This window comes from Glycine max, chromosome 20 (genome assembly GCF_000004515.6).
Source record: "Glycine max cultivar Williams 82 chromosome 20, Glycine_max_v4.0, whole genome shotgun sequence".
Lineage (NCBI taxonomy): Eukaryota > Viridiplantae > Streptophyta > Magnoliopsida > Fabales > Fabaceae > Glycine > Glycine max.
The window spans coordinates 41,509,326-41,533,450 of NC_038256.2; the positions used below are offsets into that span (position 1 = coordinate 41,509,326).

At 32.1% G+C, this 24,125-nt stretch overlaps 3 protein-coding genes across 4 annotated transcripts; 2 read left to right on the forward strand and 1 right to left on the reverse strand.

The window, feature by feature from the left end:
• Positions 1 to 1,579: 1,579 nt before the first annotated feature.
• Positions 1,580 to 2,350, reverse strand: LOC102660937 (uncharacterized). Its single transcript, XM_006606850.1, has one exon. The coding sequence runs from the start codon at positions 2,348 to 2,350 to the stop codon at positions 1,580 to 1,582; it is 771 nt and encodes a 256-aa protein (XP_006606913.1).
• A 5,359-nt stretch (positions 2,351 to 7,709) lies between these two features.
• LOC100815044 (beta-taxilin) lies at positions 7,710 to 17,483 on the forward strand. The gene is made up of 13 exons (XM_003555383.5): positions 7,710 to 7,853; positions 8,552 to 8,767; positions 8,841 to 8,996; positions 10,228 to 10,316; positions 11,174 to 11,279; positions 13,062 to 13,129; positions 14,516 to 14,593; positions 15,250 to 15,314; positions 15,582 to 15,648; positions 15,748 to 15,930; positions 16,493 to 16,549; positions 16,668 to 16,763; positions 17,080 to 17,483. The coding sequence occupies exons 2-13, from the start codon at positions 8,557 to 8,559 to the stop codon at positions 17,212 to 17,214; spliced, it is 1,311 nt and encodes a 436-aa protein (XP_003555431.1). The 5' UTR covers positions 7,710 to 7,853; positions 8,552 to 8,556; the 3' UTR covers positions 17,215 to 17,483.
• Positions 17,484 to 18,149: 666 nt separating this feature from the next.
• Positions 18,150 to 21,716, forward strand: LOC100808257 (uncharacterized). 2 transcript variants are annotated; one of them, XM_003556170.5, is made up of 5 exons: positions 18,150 to 18,483; positions 18,588 to 18,726; positions 20,338 to 20,423; positions 20,523 to 20,691; positions 21,401 to 21,716. In XM_003556170.5, exons 1-4 carry the CDS (start codon positions 18,220 to 18,222, stop codon positions 20,679 to 20,681), a joined length of 648 nt encoding a protein of 215 aa, XP_003556218.1. In that variant the 5' UTR covers positions 18,150 to 18,219; the 3' UTR covers positions 20,682 to 20,691; positions 21,401 to 21,716. The 2 variants fall into 2 exon arrangements, with proteins under 2 accessions (XP_003556218.1, XP_006606231.1); XM_006606168.4 differs by having other exon boundaries at positions 21,434 to 21,716.
• The last annotated feature ends 2,409 nt before the right edge of the window (positions 21,717 to 24,125 follow it).

Genomic DNA, 24,125 nt, shown 5'->3' on the forward strand with positions numbered 1-24,125 from the left:
TTGGTTTATTTGATTAATTAACTTAAAAAAATGATACTTAAATGGTTGGATTGATGATGATATTTAATTATTTTTATTATTTTTTCCATTTTTATTGTGTTTACATTATTTTACTTTTTTTCTTTCTAAAAATCTTTTTTTATTTGCAAGTTGCAAGTTATGAGATGCGGATGTGGACCTGTAAAACCTGACCCATTTATGTTGCAGCCCGGGCAACCTGACCCGTTTAAGTTGCCAATATTTGCAAGGCGTGTCTAAATGAGAGAACAAAGTTAAGGGAATTTAATTGAGTTAGTCAAGTAAGGTGTATGAGTTGTTAAAGTCTCTTATATTATTTTTTATTCTCATACATAAAAAAATGAGAAACTAAACCTGTATAAACAACTTTACTATTAAACTTATTTAAAATCAATCTAGATTCAATTAAAGTGAATATTATACTACCACTCCCTCTATCGCAAAATAGTAATTATTTTATATTGTTTTACACGGATTAAGAAAAAGTAATAAATAGATTAAAAAAATAATAGTTTTATAAAATTAATCTTATATTATCATTAATTTATTTATAAATTTTGTTGAATTTATTTTAATTAGGATTTTTTTTTCTTTTATAAAACAATTATAATAGAATGGGAGGGAGTATAAAAGTTTGATTTTTTATATCAATGTAAAGATTTTTAAATTGTACCATCAATCTTCTACAAATCATCTTATATATAATGTAAAAGCTTTTACATTACTGCTATTGAATTTTAATTCAATTTTATATAAAATTTAATAATTTTTAATCATATAATAATTCATAATTCGACGACAATACAAAAAATAATTTTGATGTAAGTAATTTTAATTAAATTCTTACAAAAATATATAACCTGTCACGTTTTGAGCTACAAAAAATTCGTTCATCAATCATTATTTTACAAAATTAATACATGCGCGGCACGAATTCGTTTGTATACTGTTGAGAATTTTCATGTGTACTCCAACAGTATATATGAGCGGTTTTCCGACGAAATTTCACAAATTATAAAATAAATGATATCAATCTAGATCTGTGCGTGTTTCGACTTTTTAGTTAATGTTGTGAGACCAAAAGGCTAAAAAGAAAAAGAAGAAGAAAAGTCCTTCAAAAACAAGTTTTACACAAACTGTAACGCGCAATTTGTTACACATGAAAGCACAAGACAAGAATAATAGATTATGCTTTCTTTCTTTGATATGGCTACAATGACCAATTATCCACAAACACTGTCTCTCTCATCAGCTATATCTATATATTATTATATCTTTGAGTTTAATTTATATACTATATATAACATCAATCAATGTATAAATTAAACTCAAGGACAAATCATTTGAACCCCAGCTAACTAACTTCATGAACCTTTAACGATTCGTTCGACAGAAGAGAAAGAAATTTAAAAAAAAAATGATTTGAGATGAAAAGTTTAAATTAAAATATCATTTATTTCTCTATTTTCAGTCTCTTTAATTTATCCCCAAAGCAACGCAGCCAAAGTGCGGGTCAAATTGGAGTAGGTGCATGTCTAGAGGCACATGACACGTTCAAAATTCACACAAAAGCAGCCTTTACTACGTCGTTTGCAATCTTGCTACTGTGGCAACCTAACACCATAGAGATTGACTTCAACATCTTCCACATCCCTTTGCAGCTTCTCTTCTCCTTCACAGCCACCTCATCTTTTCCATTCTCCGGCGCCGGAATCATCGTCGCCGCGGGTCCCCTCCGGCGGCTTTGCCGGTTTCTAATATCTTTGAGTTCCATCTCTGTGGTGGTGGACAACTTTGACATCCCAAACATGAACAAAAACCATCTTGAATTTGTGGGACTCCTCACCAGCGACACCTTCCCAAGCGATGAGTAGTCACATGATTCAAAACTACTCTTTGAACCTTTTGAACTGCGCTTTGCAATACCCTTTTGGACATTGATCATGCGTTCAGTATTAATAATATTCCTTTCATCAGCACGTGGAGGAATATTAATGTTTTTGAAGGGAATGAGTTTGCCGCAGAAGATTATGTTCTCTGCGGTTGCATAATTATTAGTTGATGATGTGGTGAATTCTTCACTGAAGAACTCGAACAAATTATCATCGTTGTTGTCGTCGTGGTCACCACCAAAGTCTTTTCCATCTTCTTTGGAGAAATCATCAGTACCACCCCATCTAGCTGAAATTGAGCCACTAGTACTGTAAATTGGAAGGTCAGAAAGAGATAGAGTTTCTTCTTCTTCGTATGGATCTACCTGCTGCTGCAGTAGAGTGCTTTCTTCATATCCCGCTTCTTGATCTGATGAGTGAAATAATTCTTTAACCGCCATTGATAGCAATAAGAAAGAAACAAATTAAGGGAATAATATATGAACACACAAGAGTGAAGAATATTTTTTTCTCTTATAAGGTTTTGCTGCATACGGGGGTGTATGTCTTGATCTGTTCAATTATATTCCCAATATATATGGAAGAGATATAAAGAGAGAAAGACAAAAAGAGGAAGGTGTTGATGAAGTCGATACCATCTAGATGAAAATTAAGGAATTAATAAATAACAAGGTATACTCGAATTTAACTGTTTGATTAATTAACCATCTAGAAGAGCATGCAGGCGCCAAAAGGCTAAAAAGGATCGAGGTCGTATTATAATATTTATTATTCAAAGTGCTTCTAGATGAAACTATACTTATGCATGGAGATATAACAATTCTCTCGTTCTAGAAAGTGTTGTTATATTATTAGTTTAAAGAGGTTACTTGGGTTGTGTCCACATGTCTGAGCTAAGTTTGTGTTTGGCTCCTTGTCTGGAAGTCAAAACCAAGGGTTCCATAGAGGCACTTAATTTATATGCTGTTTGGCACAGTTGACGTATGTGGAGCCGGCATGTTCATCAAAGTTAACTTCTAGTTCTACTCTTCTCCTTTTTGCCTACACTACTCAATGTTGCTGCATTGATATTGACTTGTTTTTTGTTGTTTTGTGGGGACAAATGAGGATAGAAGACTGATTTTTCGTCTATGACATGCTTCCTATATGCTACTATAGATTTTTAATTATTGGTATACATACATGGCCTATATATTTATGATTTGAAACTTAAGCAAATGCTAAAGAGTTGCGATAAAATACTTTCATAAGCAAATTTTTATATCAGTAATTTGAGAGTGCTGTTTGCTTTTCTAGTGCGATAATTAATTAATAATGTAGTATATTAAATTAATGGTCGATTGTTGCTAAAGAAAATGTGAAACAATTCATTGATATGATACCTATGCAACCGAATTTTTATTGATATATGGCCTTAAATATATTTACAATTTTAAAATTGAGAAAAACATGGTAATTACAGATTTGCGATATAATTTCATAAACAAATTTGAGAGTAGTGTTGTTGTTTGCTTTTCGAAGCTAGTATATTATTGATTAATAATTTAGTATATACACTCAACGTGATCGGGTATAAGAAACTAAACAGGATTTGAGTATATACAGCTAATTCATACAGTGTACAAATTAAGTTGGAAAAAAGAGTTTTTACGGTGACTAATAATTTGGGGATTTTGATATTGCTAATTTTTTTAATCAATCAAATTATATACTGTCTTCTTATTAATTTTTTTTTTGTTTTTCAAATTACACCTTGATTATTATTTTTTTAAATTAAAAAAATATAACTAAAGATATCTGGCCTATCCCTGTACACCATCACGTTGTGAAATTTAACCCCAAATCCCCTCACCTCTTGGCACTCCCTAGTAAACCAATCCCATTCCCAAGCACCGTTAATCCACCTACCCCACCTCCTCCACCACACAATTCTTCTGAAACGAATTATTGTATAGACCTCTATATTTTGTACACAAAGCCTCCTCACTCACACCCAAACATCCTCTCACAAATATAATTGATATTTTTCCCATCTCCAAACTTTCACTTAATATTAGCATCAAACCATCTCTACCCTCCTCACTATTCCCACACACTTTCCACCACGTAGAATCCCTCTAGCCGCCCCTATTCCTTCCCAAATTACTACAACTTTGGTATTTAGAATGAATAATCTATTTCCAAAGCCCCTGTTTATCACACAACAACCACCATTTCCACTTTGACAACAAAGCAAAGTTGAAAGTGAAAATATCTTTAATACCAAAGTTCTATTGCAATTTTCTCACCGCCTTGACCACTTTCAATGGCATCTTAAAGAAAGATAATATTTAGATAGGTAAAGAGGAAAATTCCGATTTAATGAGGTAAATGCGGTCACCAAAAGAAAGATTTTTACTTTTCCATTTCGCCAATTTACTCCTGCACTCCTCTAGGAAACCATCCCTTATAGAAGCTTTCCTAGGATTCCCACCCACCATCAAGCCATGATACACAAAAGGAATATCCATAGTCCTGCAATTCAAAATGGATGCGAACCGAAACAATCTATCACCAGAAATACACATCCCTCCTAACTTACTTTTGTGAAAATTCACCTTTTATCCATAAACAAGTTCAAAGCATCTGAGAATTGATTCAAGAACAATGACATTCTTAACCGATGATGCTTTCCCAACGAAGAGTGTATTGTCTATAAATTGTAGCAAATTGGCTTTAACCTTTTGTGATCCCACCAAGTAGCTTTCAAAGAGATCTTTCTCCACCGCTTGTCTCATAAACTTGCTCAAACCCTTGGCAGCAATTCACAAGAATTGAGATGGAACTATACTCCAAGCAAGCTCTCATCCACGAGATCCATTTATTGCAAAAGCCCAAAGGATTATGCATGTAGAATAGAAAAGACCATGACACAGAGTCATAGGTTTTTCAAAGTCCACCTTGAAGATCAAACACTCTTTCTTCATTTTCCTTGCCTCATCCATCACTTTGTTAGCCGCAAGAGCACAATCAAGCATGTTTCTTCCCCTAATAAAGACCCCTTCACTTCAATCGATGACGTCCTCCAACACACTTCTGATTATGCTAGACAACAATTTACCCTCGATCTTATAGATAAATCCAATAAGAGATATAGGCCTGAATTCATCAAGGCTATGAGGATCTACATACTTCGATATCAATGAAAGGAGCGTTGCATTCCCGGTAAAGACTCCATTCTAAAAGTTACCTTTCTAAAAGTTGTTATTAACGATAACATTGATAACATAAATATAAATAGTTAACAATACATATAAAATTATTTAAGCAAAGTAAAATTAATTAATCTATCTTGTGATATAGTAGATCATAAATAAAATTTTAATATTTTTAATTTTGATAAACTTGTCTAGAATAAGTGAAAATGTTAAAAATTTATTTGTAATATATTATTATGTCACAAAATAGATTAAATAATTTTATTTTATTTTATTTTAAATGATTTTGTATAAATTATTAATCATTGGTATTATCATTAATAATAATTATTAGAATAATATTAATTTCGTTATTTTAAATGATCTTTATTATAACCGGATTATTAATGGTGTGAAGGGGGGTTTTCCTATTGGTGAAGGTGCTGTTCATGACGATCTTGGCCAAGGTTTTCAAGGTGGTGCGCACGCGGGTTATGCTATAAGTAATGGTGTTGTTGTTCTTGGCCAAGGTTTTCACGGTGGTGTACATGTTGGTCGAGGTGGTGCCAAGCCAGATGCATTAAAGGAGCCATTATTCAGGTTCCCTAAATCTGAAGGGCCTAGTTTGCTCTATACTTTTATGCTGTTCATTGCTTCATTTCAGCAAGGAAAAAAAATTGTTATGGTGGATAATTTTGATAAAAATAAATTTAAATCTAAAGGGTTTTAGTTGAAGAGGAAAGAAGTAAACATTTCTATCATCTTTTATGATTTAGTTTTAGGCTTTTAGTCTCTGTTTTGGTGGAGCTGAAATGGCATGGAAATAGAGAAGAGGGAGATGAAATAGGAGTGATTCAGATAAATTGAAGTTGTTTGGTAAAGATTAAATGTGAAAGAAAGAAATTAAATGTTATTTCCAGGCTCATTCGGGCTGAAACAGTATAGCAGTGCACAAGTGGAGAGAGAAATTATAGTATATAAAATTATTTCCACGCTTAACTCTTTCTAAGCAAAAAGGGCCTTCTCTTGGCGTGAACAAGGTTCTCAGGGCTCTAATATAATTTGCTTCCTGCATTAGCAGCTGCTGCATATTTTTCTCTCGCAGCTGTTGCATTCTCTTCCAATAACAAAATTACTACAATGCAGCAACAAACAAGATCTACAAAAACAATACAATGTATAAGAAATATTACAATGGATCAAATCCATTGTAATGTATAAGTTCAAAATAAAATAGGTTGTATTTAACAGTTAGATATATCATTATCAAATATATTACCAGAATCAACAATTATCAAATATAACAACAAAACCATTATATTGTATATTAATAAAGCTAATACATCAACTACAACTTGCAGTTTTTTTTTTATACAAGGACTAATACAGTAATACATCGTTTTATTGAAAATGATTCTTGATATAATATCAATGATAGGAATTTTCAATCATGTCAGTGCTACGTGTCATTCAAATAGGAAGGAAAAGAAAATGTGAGTTCCATATCTATATCACTTTATTTTATTTTAAATATTTCCTTTCTTTTTATTTCACTCTACTCAATCAAATTCGTTCAGAATGCACCATATGCTACGTTAGTGTCCCTTATTGGAACATTAATTATGTTGTCATTAACGGTAGATCAATTTATAACTTATATGCGAGTGTAAGGACTAAAAGACATTTTTTTTATAAACGGCAAAAGTTAAAGTTATATTAAGTAAAATGTTAAATGATTAATTAAAAATTTAAACAAGTTATTTATTTATCCGTGTAACTTGAGTCTTGAACAACATTATTGTGGCAGATAAGCTAACCATACAAATTTTAAACAATAAAAATGAAAAATCTCATTTTTAGTCTTAATTTCTTTTGTAAAAAAATAAAGATTTAATTGTAAATTTAATCCTCCTATTTGTCTCAGATTTCAAATTTGGTTTCGTATAATTTAATTTATCAATCGAGTCTTCCATTTTTTTTAATTAGGTAATTTTAGTCCTTAACTCTAAATTTAGACATTGACGATTAATTATTAACGTTAACATTCACATATCATATTCTTATTGGATGTTAACCCCCATTCGTGCATCTAATTAACTTTTACAAGTAACAGTAATAGTCTAATTTTCGAGTTGAGAATTGAAATAATAAAATTGTGAAAGAAAAAATATTCAGAGATACTCACGATATGTTCCTTATGGTAAATGGATTCATAAATTAGAGTCAATAAACAGAAACAGTCCCAGCTCCAAGATACATTGGTAAGGGTTTTACGATTATCCTATCTCATGCAAATTGGTTACCCATAACTATTCAATATCCTTATGAAAAAATAATCTCATCAGAACGTTTCTGCGATTGAATATATCTTGAATCTGACAAATGCATTGCTTGTGAAACATGTGTTTGTGTATGTTCCATCGATTTACCCGTGGTTGATTAAAAACTAAAAACTGATATTCAAGAGAAATAAGGAGAGACTTAATTTATGAATTAAATTATAGAGGATCAAATTTAAAATTTAAGACAAATAGAAATACTAAATTTGCAATTAAGCAAAAATAAATTAGTTCGTGGTCATACTCATACCTAGGTTATTTAAGAATTATTATTATTAGTTTTTACAGAGAAGAAACAAAAGCAAAATTTGGGGCGAGAAAGCGAAGCACCAGGTGGTTTTAAAGTGCTCAAGTTTCACTACCACGCCCACTGTTAGATCTTCTCCTTTCTCACCTCTTCCAACAATACATCTTCTGCCTACTGCTAGGTACTCCCTTTGATTTTCCCTTTTTCATTTTCCATTTGTTCTCTTAAAGTTTTCATTTTTACTCTGATTCTTAATCACCCACATCATTGTTTGTTCTACCTGAGCTATTTGCACTGCAGGCCCCCACTTTCTTCAATCTTCAGCTTGTTGATACAAACGATGATCGTGTTTTATTCGGTGTCGGAGCGGAAAATGTTATTTTTATTTAAGAAAAAATCAAGGGGGGAGGGGGAGGGGGAGGGGGGGGGGGGGGGGTTGAAATTATTCATCTGCGTCTACCCAATTTGTTTTTTTTTTTAAGTAGACTCTTCCACAACATTTTGGGTTTGTTTTGTTGGCTTCCTTGTGTTGTTAAGGGTGTTTCTTTATTTTGATATACTAACCGTATTGATTTGTGATTCATGCAACATTGTTGTTATACTTGTTAAATATTATTGAAATTTTACCTGACATTTGATATGGCTTTCCATATGCTTGGTTTTTGTAGAAATAATGATACAGTCTATCCTTGATAAAGTTTAAAAATAGTTTAGGCGGTTTTTGACAAGATAAGATTACAATAGCAATTATGCAATGTAATCGTAGGTGTTAGGTAAAATTTTAAAAGCTGTGGTTTACTTGTCTTCCCAGTATTTATGTAAACAAATGAACCTTAAATTGTAGTTAAATAATTCTAAGAAAGGATGTTTGAGATGTAGGTGAAATGCAGAATCCAGATGCAAATCAACTTCCCGAAGTTGATTCGTTGCCAGATGGGTTTGTTGAGAGTACTACAGAGCCTCTTGCTCCTGCAACTCCATCTCCTGAACAAGAGAAACCCCTGAATAGTTACAAGGATGATGGTCCCTCTGACCTTATTCATTCTAATGAACGATCAAATGATTTGGGAGAAAAAGAGTTTCAAAACAATCATGGTAAGCAAGCTCAGTGAGCTACTAAAAACTTCTTATGTTCCATTACCTAAAGCACTTACTTTTGATGCCTCAGACTGCTCAGCGGAGAGTCCCTCTAGAAGCTCTATGCAGCAGACAGAAGGGGCACAGATTACACCTCCTGTAGCTAATTCTGTTCCCGAGTCTCTGCTGTCCAGTTGCTGTGAGGTAAATGAGCAACAACAAGGAGAATGCCAAAGTTCAGATGGATGTAATTATCCTAAGCCTTTGTGCCCCTTTTTTGTAGATTTTGTAATTCGTAACTACATGCTAATATTTTTTAGTTTCACGGGAACTACATGAGTAACATATTGATCTTGACTAATGACAGTTTTTTTTGGGTAACTCCTTACAATTGAGTGTTACCCTCCATCATTTATTTATTGATACTATATGTCCAATGCAAAATTTTCTTCTTTGCTTATTTATTTTCCTTTAAATGGATAAAATAGCTGTGGATTCTGATGGTGCACTTCTCACCATGTTTGATGCATACATGATTTCAAAATTGGAGGCTTCCTTATTGATGTTTGTATGCATGTCTGTGTTGGATGTGACTTAAAAACCTTGTAATCCTTTTTTGTCTTGAGTATTCTTGTTCAAACTTTGAACAGTCTTCATATTATGTGGAATAAGGTATTCTCATTGCTATGACCCCCATAGTTAATATTGACCTTATTAAAATTGATAACAGACTAGACATAATTTGATTGTAAAATCTAGATCAAAGTAGGATTGCCCATGTCATTATAAGGAGTACTTTGACCATATACCTAGCCAATGTGGGATCATAACACTCCCCTTATGCTCAAGATTGGATATATGAAGTGTGAAATTGGCAGGACTGAACATTTATGAACTGTGGGTGACTGAACATATTAGGATTGGGATAGGACCTGATACCATATTTGAATTGAGAACGGACTGGGTTTAATTCATCTCAAAATCTGGCTCAGGGAGTGGGGGTCAAATTGCCCGAGTCATTATTATAAGGAGTACTTTGACCATATACTTAGCTGGTGTGAGATCTTAGCATAATGGGTAATCTTTTCTATTTTTGAATAATCCATACTTATATAAGTGTTTATCAAACAAGCAACTCCTTTTTAGGATTAAAAATATTCTCCATACAAAAGAAAATTGAAAATGCATGATTTTAAGAATTTCTCTGTTGGAAAGATGAACAGGATCTCTTAAACTATCATTTCCTATTTCTCTTACATTGCTTGACACTTTTACTGATACTATACCTAGTCAGGTACTAAATGGTTGAAAATATTCATAAACTTAAATAATCAATGGATTACCTCGTATGCTTGCACATTCTGCAAACCTATAAAAACACATGTTTAGATCTCCATGTTGAATTACTGATGTCTTCTAGTTCTTCTTTCTTTGAGTATCTGACATGGTTTTGTTGTTGTTGAGAATTGTCGTTGCAGCAACTGTTGTACCTTTGGAGACAAAAGCACTGCCTGTAAAGAGCACTTGTCCACCAGAGACTGTTGATTCTTCAAAAAACAAAAAACCTGTTAGTCAACTATTTCTGTTAATTTCTATATTCACACATGCATTAGTACATATAATATGTCTGTACTCTGTTCTGCTATATATTTTTCAGTCTGTACGAGTGTGTTCCCTCTGCCACTCTTTAATTTCTGCTATTTATTTTGAACAGTTACATGTCCTTGACTGTTCAACTGATGTTTTGTTTGACCCACAACTAGTTTTTTTGGGCATTGGGTTTGGTAGGAGACTAACTTGGACATGATAAAGTTTCCTGGTAATAAGCAGAGTGGTTCTTTTTGCTTTATAATGGAAAACTAATAATTTGAACCTTTTTTAGATTGTTAGGCTGTGAGTTTACAAGTCTAATGTACTTTTTTACCCTTCAAGAATAGTGATGAGGCTGCGTCGATTGATTCTAGAGTTGTTAGGTTATCTTTGTGTGAATGATATGGACAGTTTAGGACCTTAGGTCACAAGTTCAGTAAGTACATTGAACAAAAAACATCCATTTTGGAGTTGCTAGTTTCTGTGCAATCATTGGCTTAATAGAGCCCAATATACTTTTGATGCACACCGATTTTCTGGTCGGTTAACATTCAGGAACCTTTGTAGCCAACCCCCCTTTCTTCACTTTCTAAAATGAGCTGAGTCATTAATGGGATTGATTCACCTCATTCCTTTTAATGTCTCAATAAGTTAAAAAGATAGTTTTTCAGTTTTTATATTTGAATTTAAAATGCGATAGGTGAACTATATTTATCTCATTTTGGTTGACATGAGCGGATTTTGTTTTTTCCTTCTTTCTTTTGTCATGTCACATATGACTATATGAAACTACATTTAGGAGAGACTGAATAGTTGAGCTTCTTAATTTTTCAGGAAACTAGTGAAAAGCGCAAAAGTGCAAAGCGTACTCTTAAATCAGAGAAGGAGCTTTTAGAATTTACACTGAAGTACCAACAAGTGTTGGCAGAAAGAGATGCAGGTATGTTGCAACAAATATATCCAATGTTGATTTATAAAGTTTTGGAATATGCCTTGAAAAGCATTTGTGAAGTTTCTGATCAAATAATTGGTGTTCTTAATTAGGCCAGTGTAAATTAATACTAGGGCATTTAGAGAATTTTCACTCTATTAATCAATTACCTCTGTAATTGAGCACTCAAATAATATCTTCTGATGGTATTGTATTTGCTCTACTGGTTTTCCTTCTATATGTACTATTTCTCTCATACTAATAAGTGTAATAAGCAAGTTATTTCATAAAAATGACCATTTAAACATGTTAGCTTTTTCTATTGATAGTTTAGGTCATAGTTGTCAATACCTGCGTAGCGGAGCGGAGCGGCCGACCCCAAAAGTGGGATAGCGGGATGACCGCTATTCTAATGTTTTTTTAATATATGTTAAATAATTAATAATATATATATAAGTTTTTAATATCATAAAATTATGATATTATTATATTTATTTAATATTATGTCTATATTGTTTAATTATCAACATTATTATTATATATTAATATTGCTCGGCTACAATTTAACTAGATATGTTAAACTTTAAAACCAAAAATATAAATATATAAATAATTAATAATATATATATATGTTCAAAAACAAAAATATAAATATATATATATATAAAAGTTTTTAATATTATTTCTATATTATTTAATTATTAACATTATTATTATATATTAATATTGTTCGTCTACAATTTAACTAGATATGTTAAACTTTAAAACAAAAATATAAATATATAAATAATTAATAATATATATATGTTCAAAAACAAATATATATATATATATATAAGTTTTTAATATTATAAAATTATGATATTATTATATTTATTTCATATTATTTCTATATTATTTAATTATTAACATTATTATTGTATATTAATATTGTTCAGCTACAATTTAACTAGAAATGTTAAACTTTAAAACAAAAATATAAATATATATATATATATATATATATATAAGTTTTTAATATTATAAAACTATGATATTATTATATTTATTTAATATTATTTCTATATTATTTAATTATTAACATTATTATTATATATTAATATTGTTTGCCTCTACATAAGCCAGCCCTAGTGGTATATATGTTTTGTTTTGCTGAATCCCCTAATGATATATTAAAACGTGAATATACTGTATACACATGGTAGATAATTAAGGCAGGACAATTTTGGGAGAAGTGGAGATAAAGAGTTGGTGGAGCGCGCGGGTGCGAGATCTGAGATCGAGGGTTTCTTAACAACACAGAACAGAGCAGAAGAAGCAACACAGTGCCCTCTCTCTCTCTCTCTCTCTCCCTCCCTCTCTCCCTCTCTCTCTGGAAAGAACAAAGCAGAAGAAGCAACACAGAACAGAACCACCGAACCCACTCAGAACCACCGTGCTTCGAAGTAACGGCGCGAAAAACTGCTCCGCAACTCGCGCCGCTCCGCCGTGATAGCGGCCGCTCCAGCCGCGACCCGAAACCGCCCCGCTACACACGTGTACGTTGCGGATGGGTGCCGCTCCGCTCCGCCCCGCCGCTATAGCGGCCGCTACGGCCGCTATTGACAACTATGGTTTAGGTTAGGTTGTTGGAGGCTTGGGTAGACTTTTGAGTTGTTTTGACAAACACTGTTTGTTGAAATGGTATATCTAAGACTCACATTTTTGTAATCTTAAATAAATGACAGCATCTAATCTGTAACCACATTGATGCTAATTCTTGTCTATTGAGTGTTGCCTTTCTTTTTGTAGCTCTTGCCGTCCGAGATAAGCTTGAGTCACTGTGCAGAGAGTTACAACGCCAAAATAAAATGCTGATGGTATTTTTCTATTGCACTGCTACCTTAGAAACTGATTGTATAATGTATATGTATTTCTAGATGTGGAGAAGTGGACTACCTCAAATATTGTCTTGTAGCAATTGAGGTCTGTTGATTTATGCAAATTTTGCTGGGTAGTTAAATTGCTGGATTGAAACTAATTTTTTTCAGTGAAAGAATTTCTATTAGAGAGAGCATTAATACAATTTAGACAGGAGGATAACATATCCCCTTGAACACAGAAACAAAAACAAATTTTAGCCAATTATGTTACACATAATGCATTTTCTATTTCTCTTGTGGTGGAAAACCTGGTCATGTTTTTGAGTTTCCATCAAATCGGATGATTGTGATCCATGATTTGCTGTGCTTGAAAATAATTAGCTCATGACGAGGCTGTCTTTCATCCTACTATCTAACTAAAGGGAGCCCTTTCTCGTGTTAAGTTTATAACCAACCACTAATACAAAAGTAACAGTCCACTAGCATAAGCACATAAACAACTGGCCATGCAAAAGCAAAACTAGAAGACCCAAACTGAAAAACAACCGACCTGATGAATAAAAGTAGGAAAATACTACAGTTTAGGTGAGTGCAGCTATACCATCCTACCAAAGTATATTTGTGTGGTTTGCCCCTACTAAAGTATTTATTTTCCAAATTTTCCTAGCATCATATTTACACCACCTTTCAGTTTCCAACTTACTTTTCCAAGCATTCAAAAGGTTCCTTGACGAGCCCATTTAGATGTTCTATACCCTCTCTTGCGATTCTTGGTCACCATTTAGAGTCCCCCACTGTCCCTCCTCCTTGTGTCAGTTCTTGATTTGTTATAAAGGTTTTGGTGAAAAAATTGAAACTTAAATTTCATAGCATTGTGCAGTGAATGTAGTTCTTTTGTTTACCTGATTGGAATGCTTGCATCTTTAAAGATGTCTCCTTGCCTCTAAATTTATTATGGTCTGCAGTATGTTTGTTCTGCTGCTTATGGTTGTTATAGGGGAGTTGCTATCTCTGATATGTGGAGATTGGGCTGCCTTGTTGCAATCTTGAGTTTTTCATGTTCTATGTTGTATATCTTCTTTGTCTTGATAAAAAAATCATACATCTTGTACCTGCTTTATGTTTTGGTGGATATCTCATCCCTGTCCTAGTTATGCTTCCCCTGTCGTCTCCTTAATAATATTTCATTTTCTATCCTGGTAAAATGCCATCTCATTAGAAAATGGCTCCATATGATTTTTTTCTCCAGTTTATTATATTCTACTTTTTGGTCCTTTTCAAAACTATCATGAAATACTATGGTTGGGTTCTGATTCGTCTTATTTTAAAATCTACATCTCGACTTTTTAATGAAAAGACTAAGATTTATTTAATTGTTTTCAGGAAGAATGCAAACGTGTATCAACTGAGGGGCAAAACTTAAGGCTGGACTTGTCAGCCAAGTTTCAAGATGCAATCAAGGTTGGAATATTGTCTTGTCTAGAATGTATGATATTCTGACCAGTGTGCATTGGGTATACTTGCACTATTTAATTTCTATTGGTGGAATGTGGTCAAAAGTGATTACGGAAACAATTGTTATTTCTAATTAATTGTAGTGTATTAATACTCAACAAAATGGGCTGAAACTTTGGTTGGAATGAAATATTTTCTTTTGAAGATGCTTCCTTGTTTTTAGACCTGCTATGCAATAAGATTTTTTTTCTAGCTGTCAAGTGATACAGTGGACACTGACACTTATTCCTGAATCTAAATTTATTCATTAAGGTTGGAAAATCGATGGTTTTTATCTCTGGCTACCAGAAGAAATATCTTTTGTAGCTGGCCATGGTTATAGCATCGTTTATCAATTCTTACTAAAATGTGCTAAAAACAGCCATGAAATTACTGTATCTGTTATGTTTTTCCTTTAATAATCATTCGACACAGCAATTATTCTTGAGGTTTGGAGAATATGTTTCAGTTTTTATTATAACCTCAGAACTTTGAGTTTGCTTTCTTCTCAGTTGGTTGACATTTTGATGATAACATTATGTGCTCGAATTTTCCTCACCTATTCATTCTTTTTCATGCTTTTATTTCTTTTTTCATTTAATGTTAATTGCTCTCTGCTACAGGATGTCAGCAATAAGCTTGAGGAGCGAAAGGATGAGTGCCTTTCTCAGCTAAAGGAGAATGACATGTAAGACCCTACAAATTGTTAGAGTAAAATTTTTAGTTAGTTATCTATAATGTCGCAGTGAATTTATAATGTTTCAGCTATATATAAAGGCATAAAGCATATGTTCACACATGTATTTTTCCTAATGGTATTTTATCTGGGTCTATTTGCTGAACTATATACATTTGCTCTTTTAAAAATAGTAAGTAATGTGTGCAATGTTTGTCTATTTAAGGATCAATTGTTTTGTGATGTGCATAAAATAATTTGCCTTAAATTTCAATACAGGTTAAGAAACAAGCTAAGACAGCTAGTTGAACAATATGAACTCTCTGAGCAGCAACATGCACAGAAGGTGATGGTTATTTTCTTTTCTTGTGGTCGAAATTTGCAATATAGTTATATTTATTAATTTTTGGAACTTATTCACTACGTTCTGTATTTGAATCAACAGTTGAAGCAAAAATCATTGGAACTACAGCTTGCTGATTTAAAAATTAAGCAACATGAGGAAAAATTGGTTCAAGAACGGTCACAGATAAAAGTATATGCAGAACAAGTATCTCAGTTATTAGCAACTGAGAAGAGTTTACGGTTGCAACTGACAACTGATGGAGAAAAATTCCAACAATTCCAGGTTCTATTTTGATTCTCTTTTTAGTATTTTCACAATTTGAACTTATAATCTGTTTTGCTACAATGTGCTCATTGTTTGCATAAAGGTATGGTTTGTAAATATTTGTAATTTATAACACTTTGATGTGGAGGCAAACAACTTTGCTGGTTGGATTCATAATTAAGATATGGGTTCATATATTTATAGTTATTTGTGCTGAGTTTTGTTTTCCGAGATATTAATATCTTGCGCTAGTTCTGCACCTTTTCTTTCAGTTGACTGGTGCCCCTTTCCCTAAAACCCTTCTCTAGTTCTCCTCATATCCAAGCCAACTGATGTTTCCACACATACTATTTTCAGATCTTTATTTGACTGACTTGACCCTCCTTCAACCAATTACTTTTAGGCATGTCATTCATAACTTGTTTTCTGGGTACATCTTGTGTGTAGAACTTGGCTTCTCCTTTTGGTTTCTTGTTTTTCTATTTTGGGCTCAAGGCCTCATTTTAGAATGGTCTGAGTCTGATCTCTCCATTTACACATTAATCTGACTGCACTTTCTTAAACGCGCAATGAATTCCAGGAAGCATTGTCTAAGAGCAATGAGATTTTTGAAACATTCAAACAAGAGATTGAGAAGGTAAACATAATTTATCTTATATCTTTTATTTGTTCAAGACTCAGTCATTTTTGCTGAATCATATCTTGGATGAACTCTAAAGTCCTCTGTCTTTTTCTTTATTGTGGTTAACAATCAGATGGCAAAATCAATCAAGGAACTCAAGAAGGAGAATCAATTCTTGAAGAGTAAATCTGAGAAGTCTGATGTTACACTCATAGAGTTAGTTGATGAGGTATATAACTTTTTTCTTTTTCTTTTTTTCCCTGGTCTTGACCATAAGAATTAAGAAAGAGAAACATAGATAAAGGGATTAATTGGCCTCAATTGTGTTAGACCCTATAACATATACTTGGAGCAATTATAGGATACCCAAAATGCTGAATTACCCTGGCATGTTTCACACATGTCATTTTTCGTAACACACCCCTTTAAGCTTGATATCTATTTAAGCTGATGCATTAGACATCGATCATGCTCAATTTGTTACTCATATCAATTTTCTTATTGACAACATATGTGAAATATATTATTTATTTATGTCTGAGCAGCGGGAGCGCATGAAGAAACAACTGGAGAAAACTAAAAATCAGAAAGAAAAACTGGAATCATTATGCCGGTCACTTCAGGCAGAAAGGAAGCAAAATTCTTCAGAGAACAAGAGCAATAACTCGGTTCAAACATGAAGAAGAATCGGTTCCTTCTTCCATCTGGATGGAAATGTATTTTTCTAATAGTGGCATTAATGTGATTCTTTTGCTTTTTTATCCATTTCAAGATTTAATTGTGTACCTTTTCTTGCTTTTTCACGACAAATTCTAGTATTGGAAAGTTTGTTGGAATCTTCGTGCGTCGTCGGATTTATGAATCCTTCTACGAAAAATATGACTTTAAATATTTGGGGGTGAGAATAGCATTTTGGGGGTTGGAAATAGCAACCCCTATTATTCTACAATTTTTAATTTTCGTTTATATTTTAATCGGTCATCCTTAAGGGGCAACTGATTAATCAGAGGCCGCATACAACAAACAATTTAATTTTTTTTTTTTTATAGTGTAATCATACCCATTCTAACATTGTGAAAAATACTCAATCTAACATTGTAACAAAACAAAAAAAAAAAAGTAGTGTAGCCAAATAAAATACTCAATTTAACTTTCACATTGCTTCTATTGTTATGCATTGGATAGTATGAAATTTTCGTACAATACTAACTAAACTTATAACGCACACACAACACAAGAGAGAGATCTTCTGCCATATATTATTATATAAGTATATTTTTAAAATAAAACTATTCGTAAAATTTACCGACACATAAACTAGTGACGAAATTATTAACTATTACTGATTTAAATTTTATAAATAAATTAATAGGGGAGGAGAATTTTAAAAATTAAAGCTCTCTAATTTGGTTCGTTTGTAGAGAAAAAGTGTGAAGGATGAGTGAAATAAATAATAAAATAAAATGAGATTCATATGCTTAAACTTAACTTTAATTCACAAAATTTATTCAATTCACCCAATCGAGGACCTAAACTCTTTTTTAAAAAAAAAAACAGTGACTGATTAAATTAGAAAGAAAAAAAAAAGTTGAACTATTTAACGAGAGAAAGGAGAGAATTATTATCTTGCGATTGGTGAATGGTGTATAGTGCGGGAGACAGTAGCAAATAGAACCAAGCCAACAATGGGTACCGACAAGCCAAACCGGGTCGGGTCGTTTATATACATCACTGATCCGATTCGTGTTTTCCTCTCCGGCGCGTCGAAAGACGCGACTCTCTCCGACGAGCTTCGACGAACATCCTCCGATCTGCTCCTCCAATCGGATGTACCCTACGCGCAACTTCGCGCTGTGTGGATGGCCTCTGATCCATCCACCAGACCCGACTTGACCCGACTCTTTTCGGGCACCCGCTTCATCTTCTCCAGCCCTAAGCCCAGAGAGAAGGTCTGTTCAATCAATCCCTACACTCACTCTCCTTTGCAATTCCCTTCAATTATGTTGTTTTTGTTGCTCCAAAATTTGTTGATCGATTCAATTATGGTGTGAAGAGTGAAGAATTGAAGGCGAGGCTGAAAAAGTTGGAAGACATAGCAGAGAGAAAAGCGTATCAAGAGCTTGTGAAGGATATTACGCCGCCTAAGGATGTTCCGGAACCGTTCTCTTCTTACAAGGATCAATTAGGCTTTGGTAATTTCTTCTTCATTTTAATCTCCTACAACTCTGCTGGACACTAGTTTAGTATGTCAATACATATATGAATTTAATTAGAATGTATGCTATGAAGTTTTTACTTCCATTTAGTCGGAGATTGTTATGTATGATAAGATTGTTGAATTTTGTAATAATTACTTTCAAAGTTATATGTATTGTAGAGTGATTTCTAATTAGTTGTCAGTTTAATTTTTTTTACGGTGACACTATGAAAATTGAACTCGTGTAGCAAATCCTTGTTGAAGCTTTGGTGTGTTAATTTTCTCATTGAGTTTGAACACCCTTTGCTGGATTCAGTTGCTTGTTTTGCTTTACAATCTCATTTCTGAGTTCCAGGTTTTGTTGCTGAACCAAGTATGCCTTACATTGTAATCCAGTTTGGCTGGAAGTTTTGTTAATTTTTCACAAGTTATTAGTATTACTGCAAAAATGTAATTTCAATATAAATGTAGTCAGCTGTTGTGTTTTATTGGGTCTTTTCATGGTAATGCTTTTATTTTTTTCTTCTATGAAGTTTGTCAATTGAACTTTGACAGCGTAAAACATAATGTTTGTATGAAACTAGAAAAGGAAACGCATAACAGGAAGTGAAAAGGAGATATTACATTTGATTGACGTTCATCCTTCACGATCATGCATTGAATATATGACACTTCATGCATAGCTGTTGGGTCTGGCTTTTTTCTTCTTTTAATGCTTGTTTATTTCATGTGAAGAAATATTCTTTTGGCATTGGTACTGAGATCTCTCCGACCTGCTTTTCTGTTTTCCATGGAATTGATTTCTGTTTGGGCTAGGCTATTGCTGGTACTGATGGATTAATGATACGTTAGTTATCTGTGACCAATAACAGACTACAGTACTTAATATATACAGGCACAAGATACTCATATTAGAATTTAATTTCTATGTACTATCAGCATAAAGATTTTTACATTGTCATCCAATTAGAAAGCACCCTGGACATGACTTTTTAAGTAGTTATTACAAAAGTTGAAAAATTACCGTATATGATAATTATGATTGAATAACAGTATATGAAATCTTTACACTGTCTGTGTATTTAAATTAAATCCTTCGTATTAATACCTTGAGTTTTGATAATTGAAAACTGAAATGTTGTGGAGATATAAGACTATAGTCAAACTTTTGAATATCATTTAAATTAACAACTTCAAATATGCTTCAGTTACTTCATTTTTACATTTGTACATTTCTCAAGATTAAGTTCTTATAACCCGTATGATAACATATACTGGTATAGTTACTTGTGGCTGTCGGTGAATAATGTAAGACTTGCAATTTTCTTTATGCTGGAAGTCTTCCTTGGTGATTATTGGGAGTAGTGATGTTACTTAAAAATAGCCCTTTTATATTCTCTCTGTTACAATGAAATAGAGAAACTCAATTTAGATGACAGAAATCTTTAGTCTCCCCCCAACCCACCCTCTCTATTTTACTGGGATGTGATTTGCCATATTCAGCATCACTGATGTCATATATTTATATATTGTTTGTGCTTGCATGCGTATCTCTGAAGTAGCTCATTTGATTTCTTTTTTCTATTTTTTCCTTTAACTTTTCCAGGTTTGCATGTTGTGGTTACCATGTTTACTGGCTATCTTCTCGGATATGCAGCATTTAGAGCATTGTTCAATCACAGTCCTGCCATGGTACTGCCTAAAATATATTTTTCTTATTCATTTATCCTCAAATAGTTGTTTAGTTATGAGCTCTCATCTCTTCGTTTCCTTCCTTGTCTCTATTTCCAGAATGCTGCTGGAGGAATTCTGGGGTTGGTTGGTGCCATGTTTGTGGAAACTTTCCTTTTCATTATTAGAAGTTCCAATACAGATGCCAACAAAACAAGAAAATCCAGTCAGAAGGCGAGATCATCCTTTTCAACATCCGGGATTAAGAAAAACCAGTAGACATGATCAGGTTGGTTATTTTCCGGTTTTACATTGGGTAGAAAAACAAAATCATATAATGTAGTCCCTTGTAATTGTAAACACTGTTCTCATTTATAAATAATGAAGATCCAAGAAGTATGGACACTTCTAAACAATTGGCCATGTCATGTCAAAACTATGTGAGATACATGTCCATGTCAGATACTGCATAAACACTTCCATACTTCTAATTGCAATTATAATTTTATACTTTTAATTTTTAAACCTTCAAACAATTGCTAATTAGAATATCACAATAGTTAAATAATTTTTTGTATTTTACCTTATCATGTTTATACCAACTAAGCTTATTTTTAAAACACATTCTCTCATGATTTAAAATTTGTATTTTATATATTAACTTTATACTTACTAGGGCAAAAACAGGCACGAATACTGAAAATACTAAATGTATATGTAATTGGTGTGACCTATTTGAAAAGATGTAACTGGAATTGGAAGTTAAAATAAAATTGAAATGATGTAACTAAAATTGGAAGTTTGAAATTTTGGGGGGTAAAAATGTCCATTAGAAAAGTGGACACCAAATGGGATTATTTCCTTTATAATAGTTATAGATTCTATTTATTATATATAGATGTGTAACGTGTTGTGTCCTATAATTTATAAAATTTGCCATATTCCCGTATCTGTAATGTATCTTATCCATGTCCCATATCGAATTTGTGCTTTCCTAGCTAAAGATGACATCTACCTTGCATTCCAACAAGGTGTTGGACATATCTGGATCCTCATAAGTACTGTCGTAATGTTATGCTCTGATCTCAACCTGGCTTGACATGAGCACCTTGCCACCCCTCCCTGCACCAGTGAAGAAAGAAGTAGCAATTCTTTAACTGACCCGAGTATTTCATGATTTTTGGCCTCTTGGGATGTGGTTGAGCATTATGCAGGGATGTTTCTATTCCCCCATTTATTTTGATTGGAATATCTTTAGGGAGGTACATGTAATGCACCCTTAAATTGTTGGGTAAAAGTTTTTAAATTGAACAAGTCTCAGCTGATATTGCAGTTTCATCATTATTCAGTTCTTTATTTAAGGTTGTTGTCATTAAGCTCATGTTCGGAAATGACTATAAGAAGATACAGAAGCTAAAAGCTAGTAACTTAAAAGTCAAATCTACCTCCAGAAACGCTTCCAAACAAACTGTAACCCTAAATCTCGAATGCTTTCCACGTGCTGACATGACTTTGTTAGGTCTTAATATTTTGGAAATCTAATGTATGAACTTTTATTTTGATTGGTTGGATACAGCTGTTTGTTGATAGGAACTGATGAAGAGCCTTCGATTTTAGTATTACAAGCGTACGCGAGCTTTATATTTTTATATGGCAATTACCAAATGCTAATTTTAAGTAGATTTTTTACTCCTCAAGGGAATTTCTTTGCTAGATGAGAAGTTACTAAAATGAAAAGTCTCTTATTAGTATATTTTCTATACATATGAATCTTGAAATTAAATTTAAAATCACATGCGCAAGGGATTTGAGGCTCTTTTACTGGAACTTAATAGTAGTTAGTCGCAATAGAAGTGAATCGTGATTCTTGATGAACTTGCAAGACTCGAGATTACAATCTTGAAGCTGTCACTTTGAGTAAAAATATATTTAACTATTATTCCTAACTTGAGTTTTGTTGCTGCAATGTTATGATGTGGGGTATCGGTAAAAAAAAAAAAAAAAATGCCAAAGTGAATCACAAATGCGGGAAAGTTGTCCTGCCTTAGTATGCTTTTAATACAAATGCGGGATGAAAACTTTGGAGCAATCAGTATTCAGTAATCAATACCAGGGGCTAACCATTTGTAAACATCATTGATGTACGGTGTAGAGGAAAGAGAGCACGTGAATCACACAAAATACCCTTCGTATTTAACTTCATGTGATGACAAAGTATTTTGAATTACTAGTGTACAAGCATAAAATTTATGGTTAAATTATTTGACTATTTTTAATTCAATTTTTAACTTTTTTTTAATTGATTCCTTAAATTTATATTTATTTTTTTAATTGAGTCATTTTATCTATTTTTTGTTACGAAAAAATAACTATTGGAGTTTGCAACAAGGTTAGATATTAAATTCAAAAAAACTATATATCATAATGATGGAGAACTTTGAGAGAGGAATTCAAATTTTAAGAAAAATTAAAATATTATATATCAAATTAATCAAAATGACCTGTGGATATCTAATCCAAAAAAAAACTTTTAAAATGATGGGAAGTTTATAGCTTTTTTTTTCAAGCAAAATGAAGGAATTTCAAACAACACAAATGAAATTTTCATATCTATACAAAAACTTCGAAATACAAGAAACTTAAATTACTTCATCCAAATAAGTATTAAGTATTTTAAAGATAAAGAAATTTTGAAGTACTTAAATTCCTGAACATTTTTAATTTCTTAAAATTTTGAAATTCAAACACCACCTATAATTTATACGTACGGTGATATCTAGTTGTTTATAAAAATATTTATTATTTAACTAATTTTTAATTAATTGTTAGTATATGAAAATTAAAATCTATTTTTTTTTATTTTTAAATTTATCACTTTAATTTATTCTGACTTCATAATATTAAATATTTATTAAAATTTTAATTCAACGGTGGGGTTAATTAAATATTCATATTCTATTAAAAGTTATTAAATTATATAAGTATAAAAGCATTTAGCTTGTACGCACAAATGGTAAGATTGATTAGTTTCATATTCTGCAAAAAGTTATTCAGTTATGTAAGTTTTTTGACAGGATATTCAATTATGTAGTTTATTAAAGATATTCTACACACGCATTCCATTTTTAGTTTTATAGACAAAAATATGTTTTTAGATAAATATAATTCTGACTTTACACCTCTTCAAAAATAAAAATCTAACTTTACACACATGCGTATGTTCTATTTTTGGTTTTATAGACAAAAAAAAAATATTTTCCTAGATAAGTATAATATTAAGTTTACACACATTCGTATGTTCTATTTTTGGTTTTACAGACAAGAATATGTTTTTAGATAAGTATAAGTTTAATTTTTTTAATTAATTTTTTTTAAAGATAAAAAATTTTATTAACATTTTTTAAAAAAAACAAGATAATAAAAACATTTTATTAACATTTTTTTAAAAAAGAATGTGATGATCAAAATAAATAGTGTAATATTAAAATAAAATAACCCCAAAAACATTAGGGTTTTTCCTTGATTTTAAAAACATGCATTTTAAAATTGAAAAAAAATGATAAATTATAAAATTGAGTGAGGAAATTATTTTAATAGTTTTTAATAATTGTGCAACAAATTTATTTATGAAACAACTAACTCCTAAAATAGAAAAAGTACATTATTAAGGAATCTAATTAAATTGATAGAATAATATGTATAAGTTATTGTGAATCTTTTAAC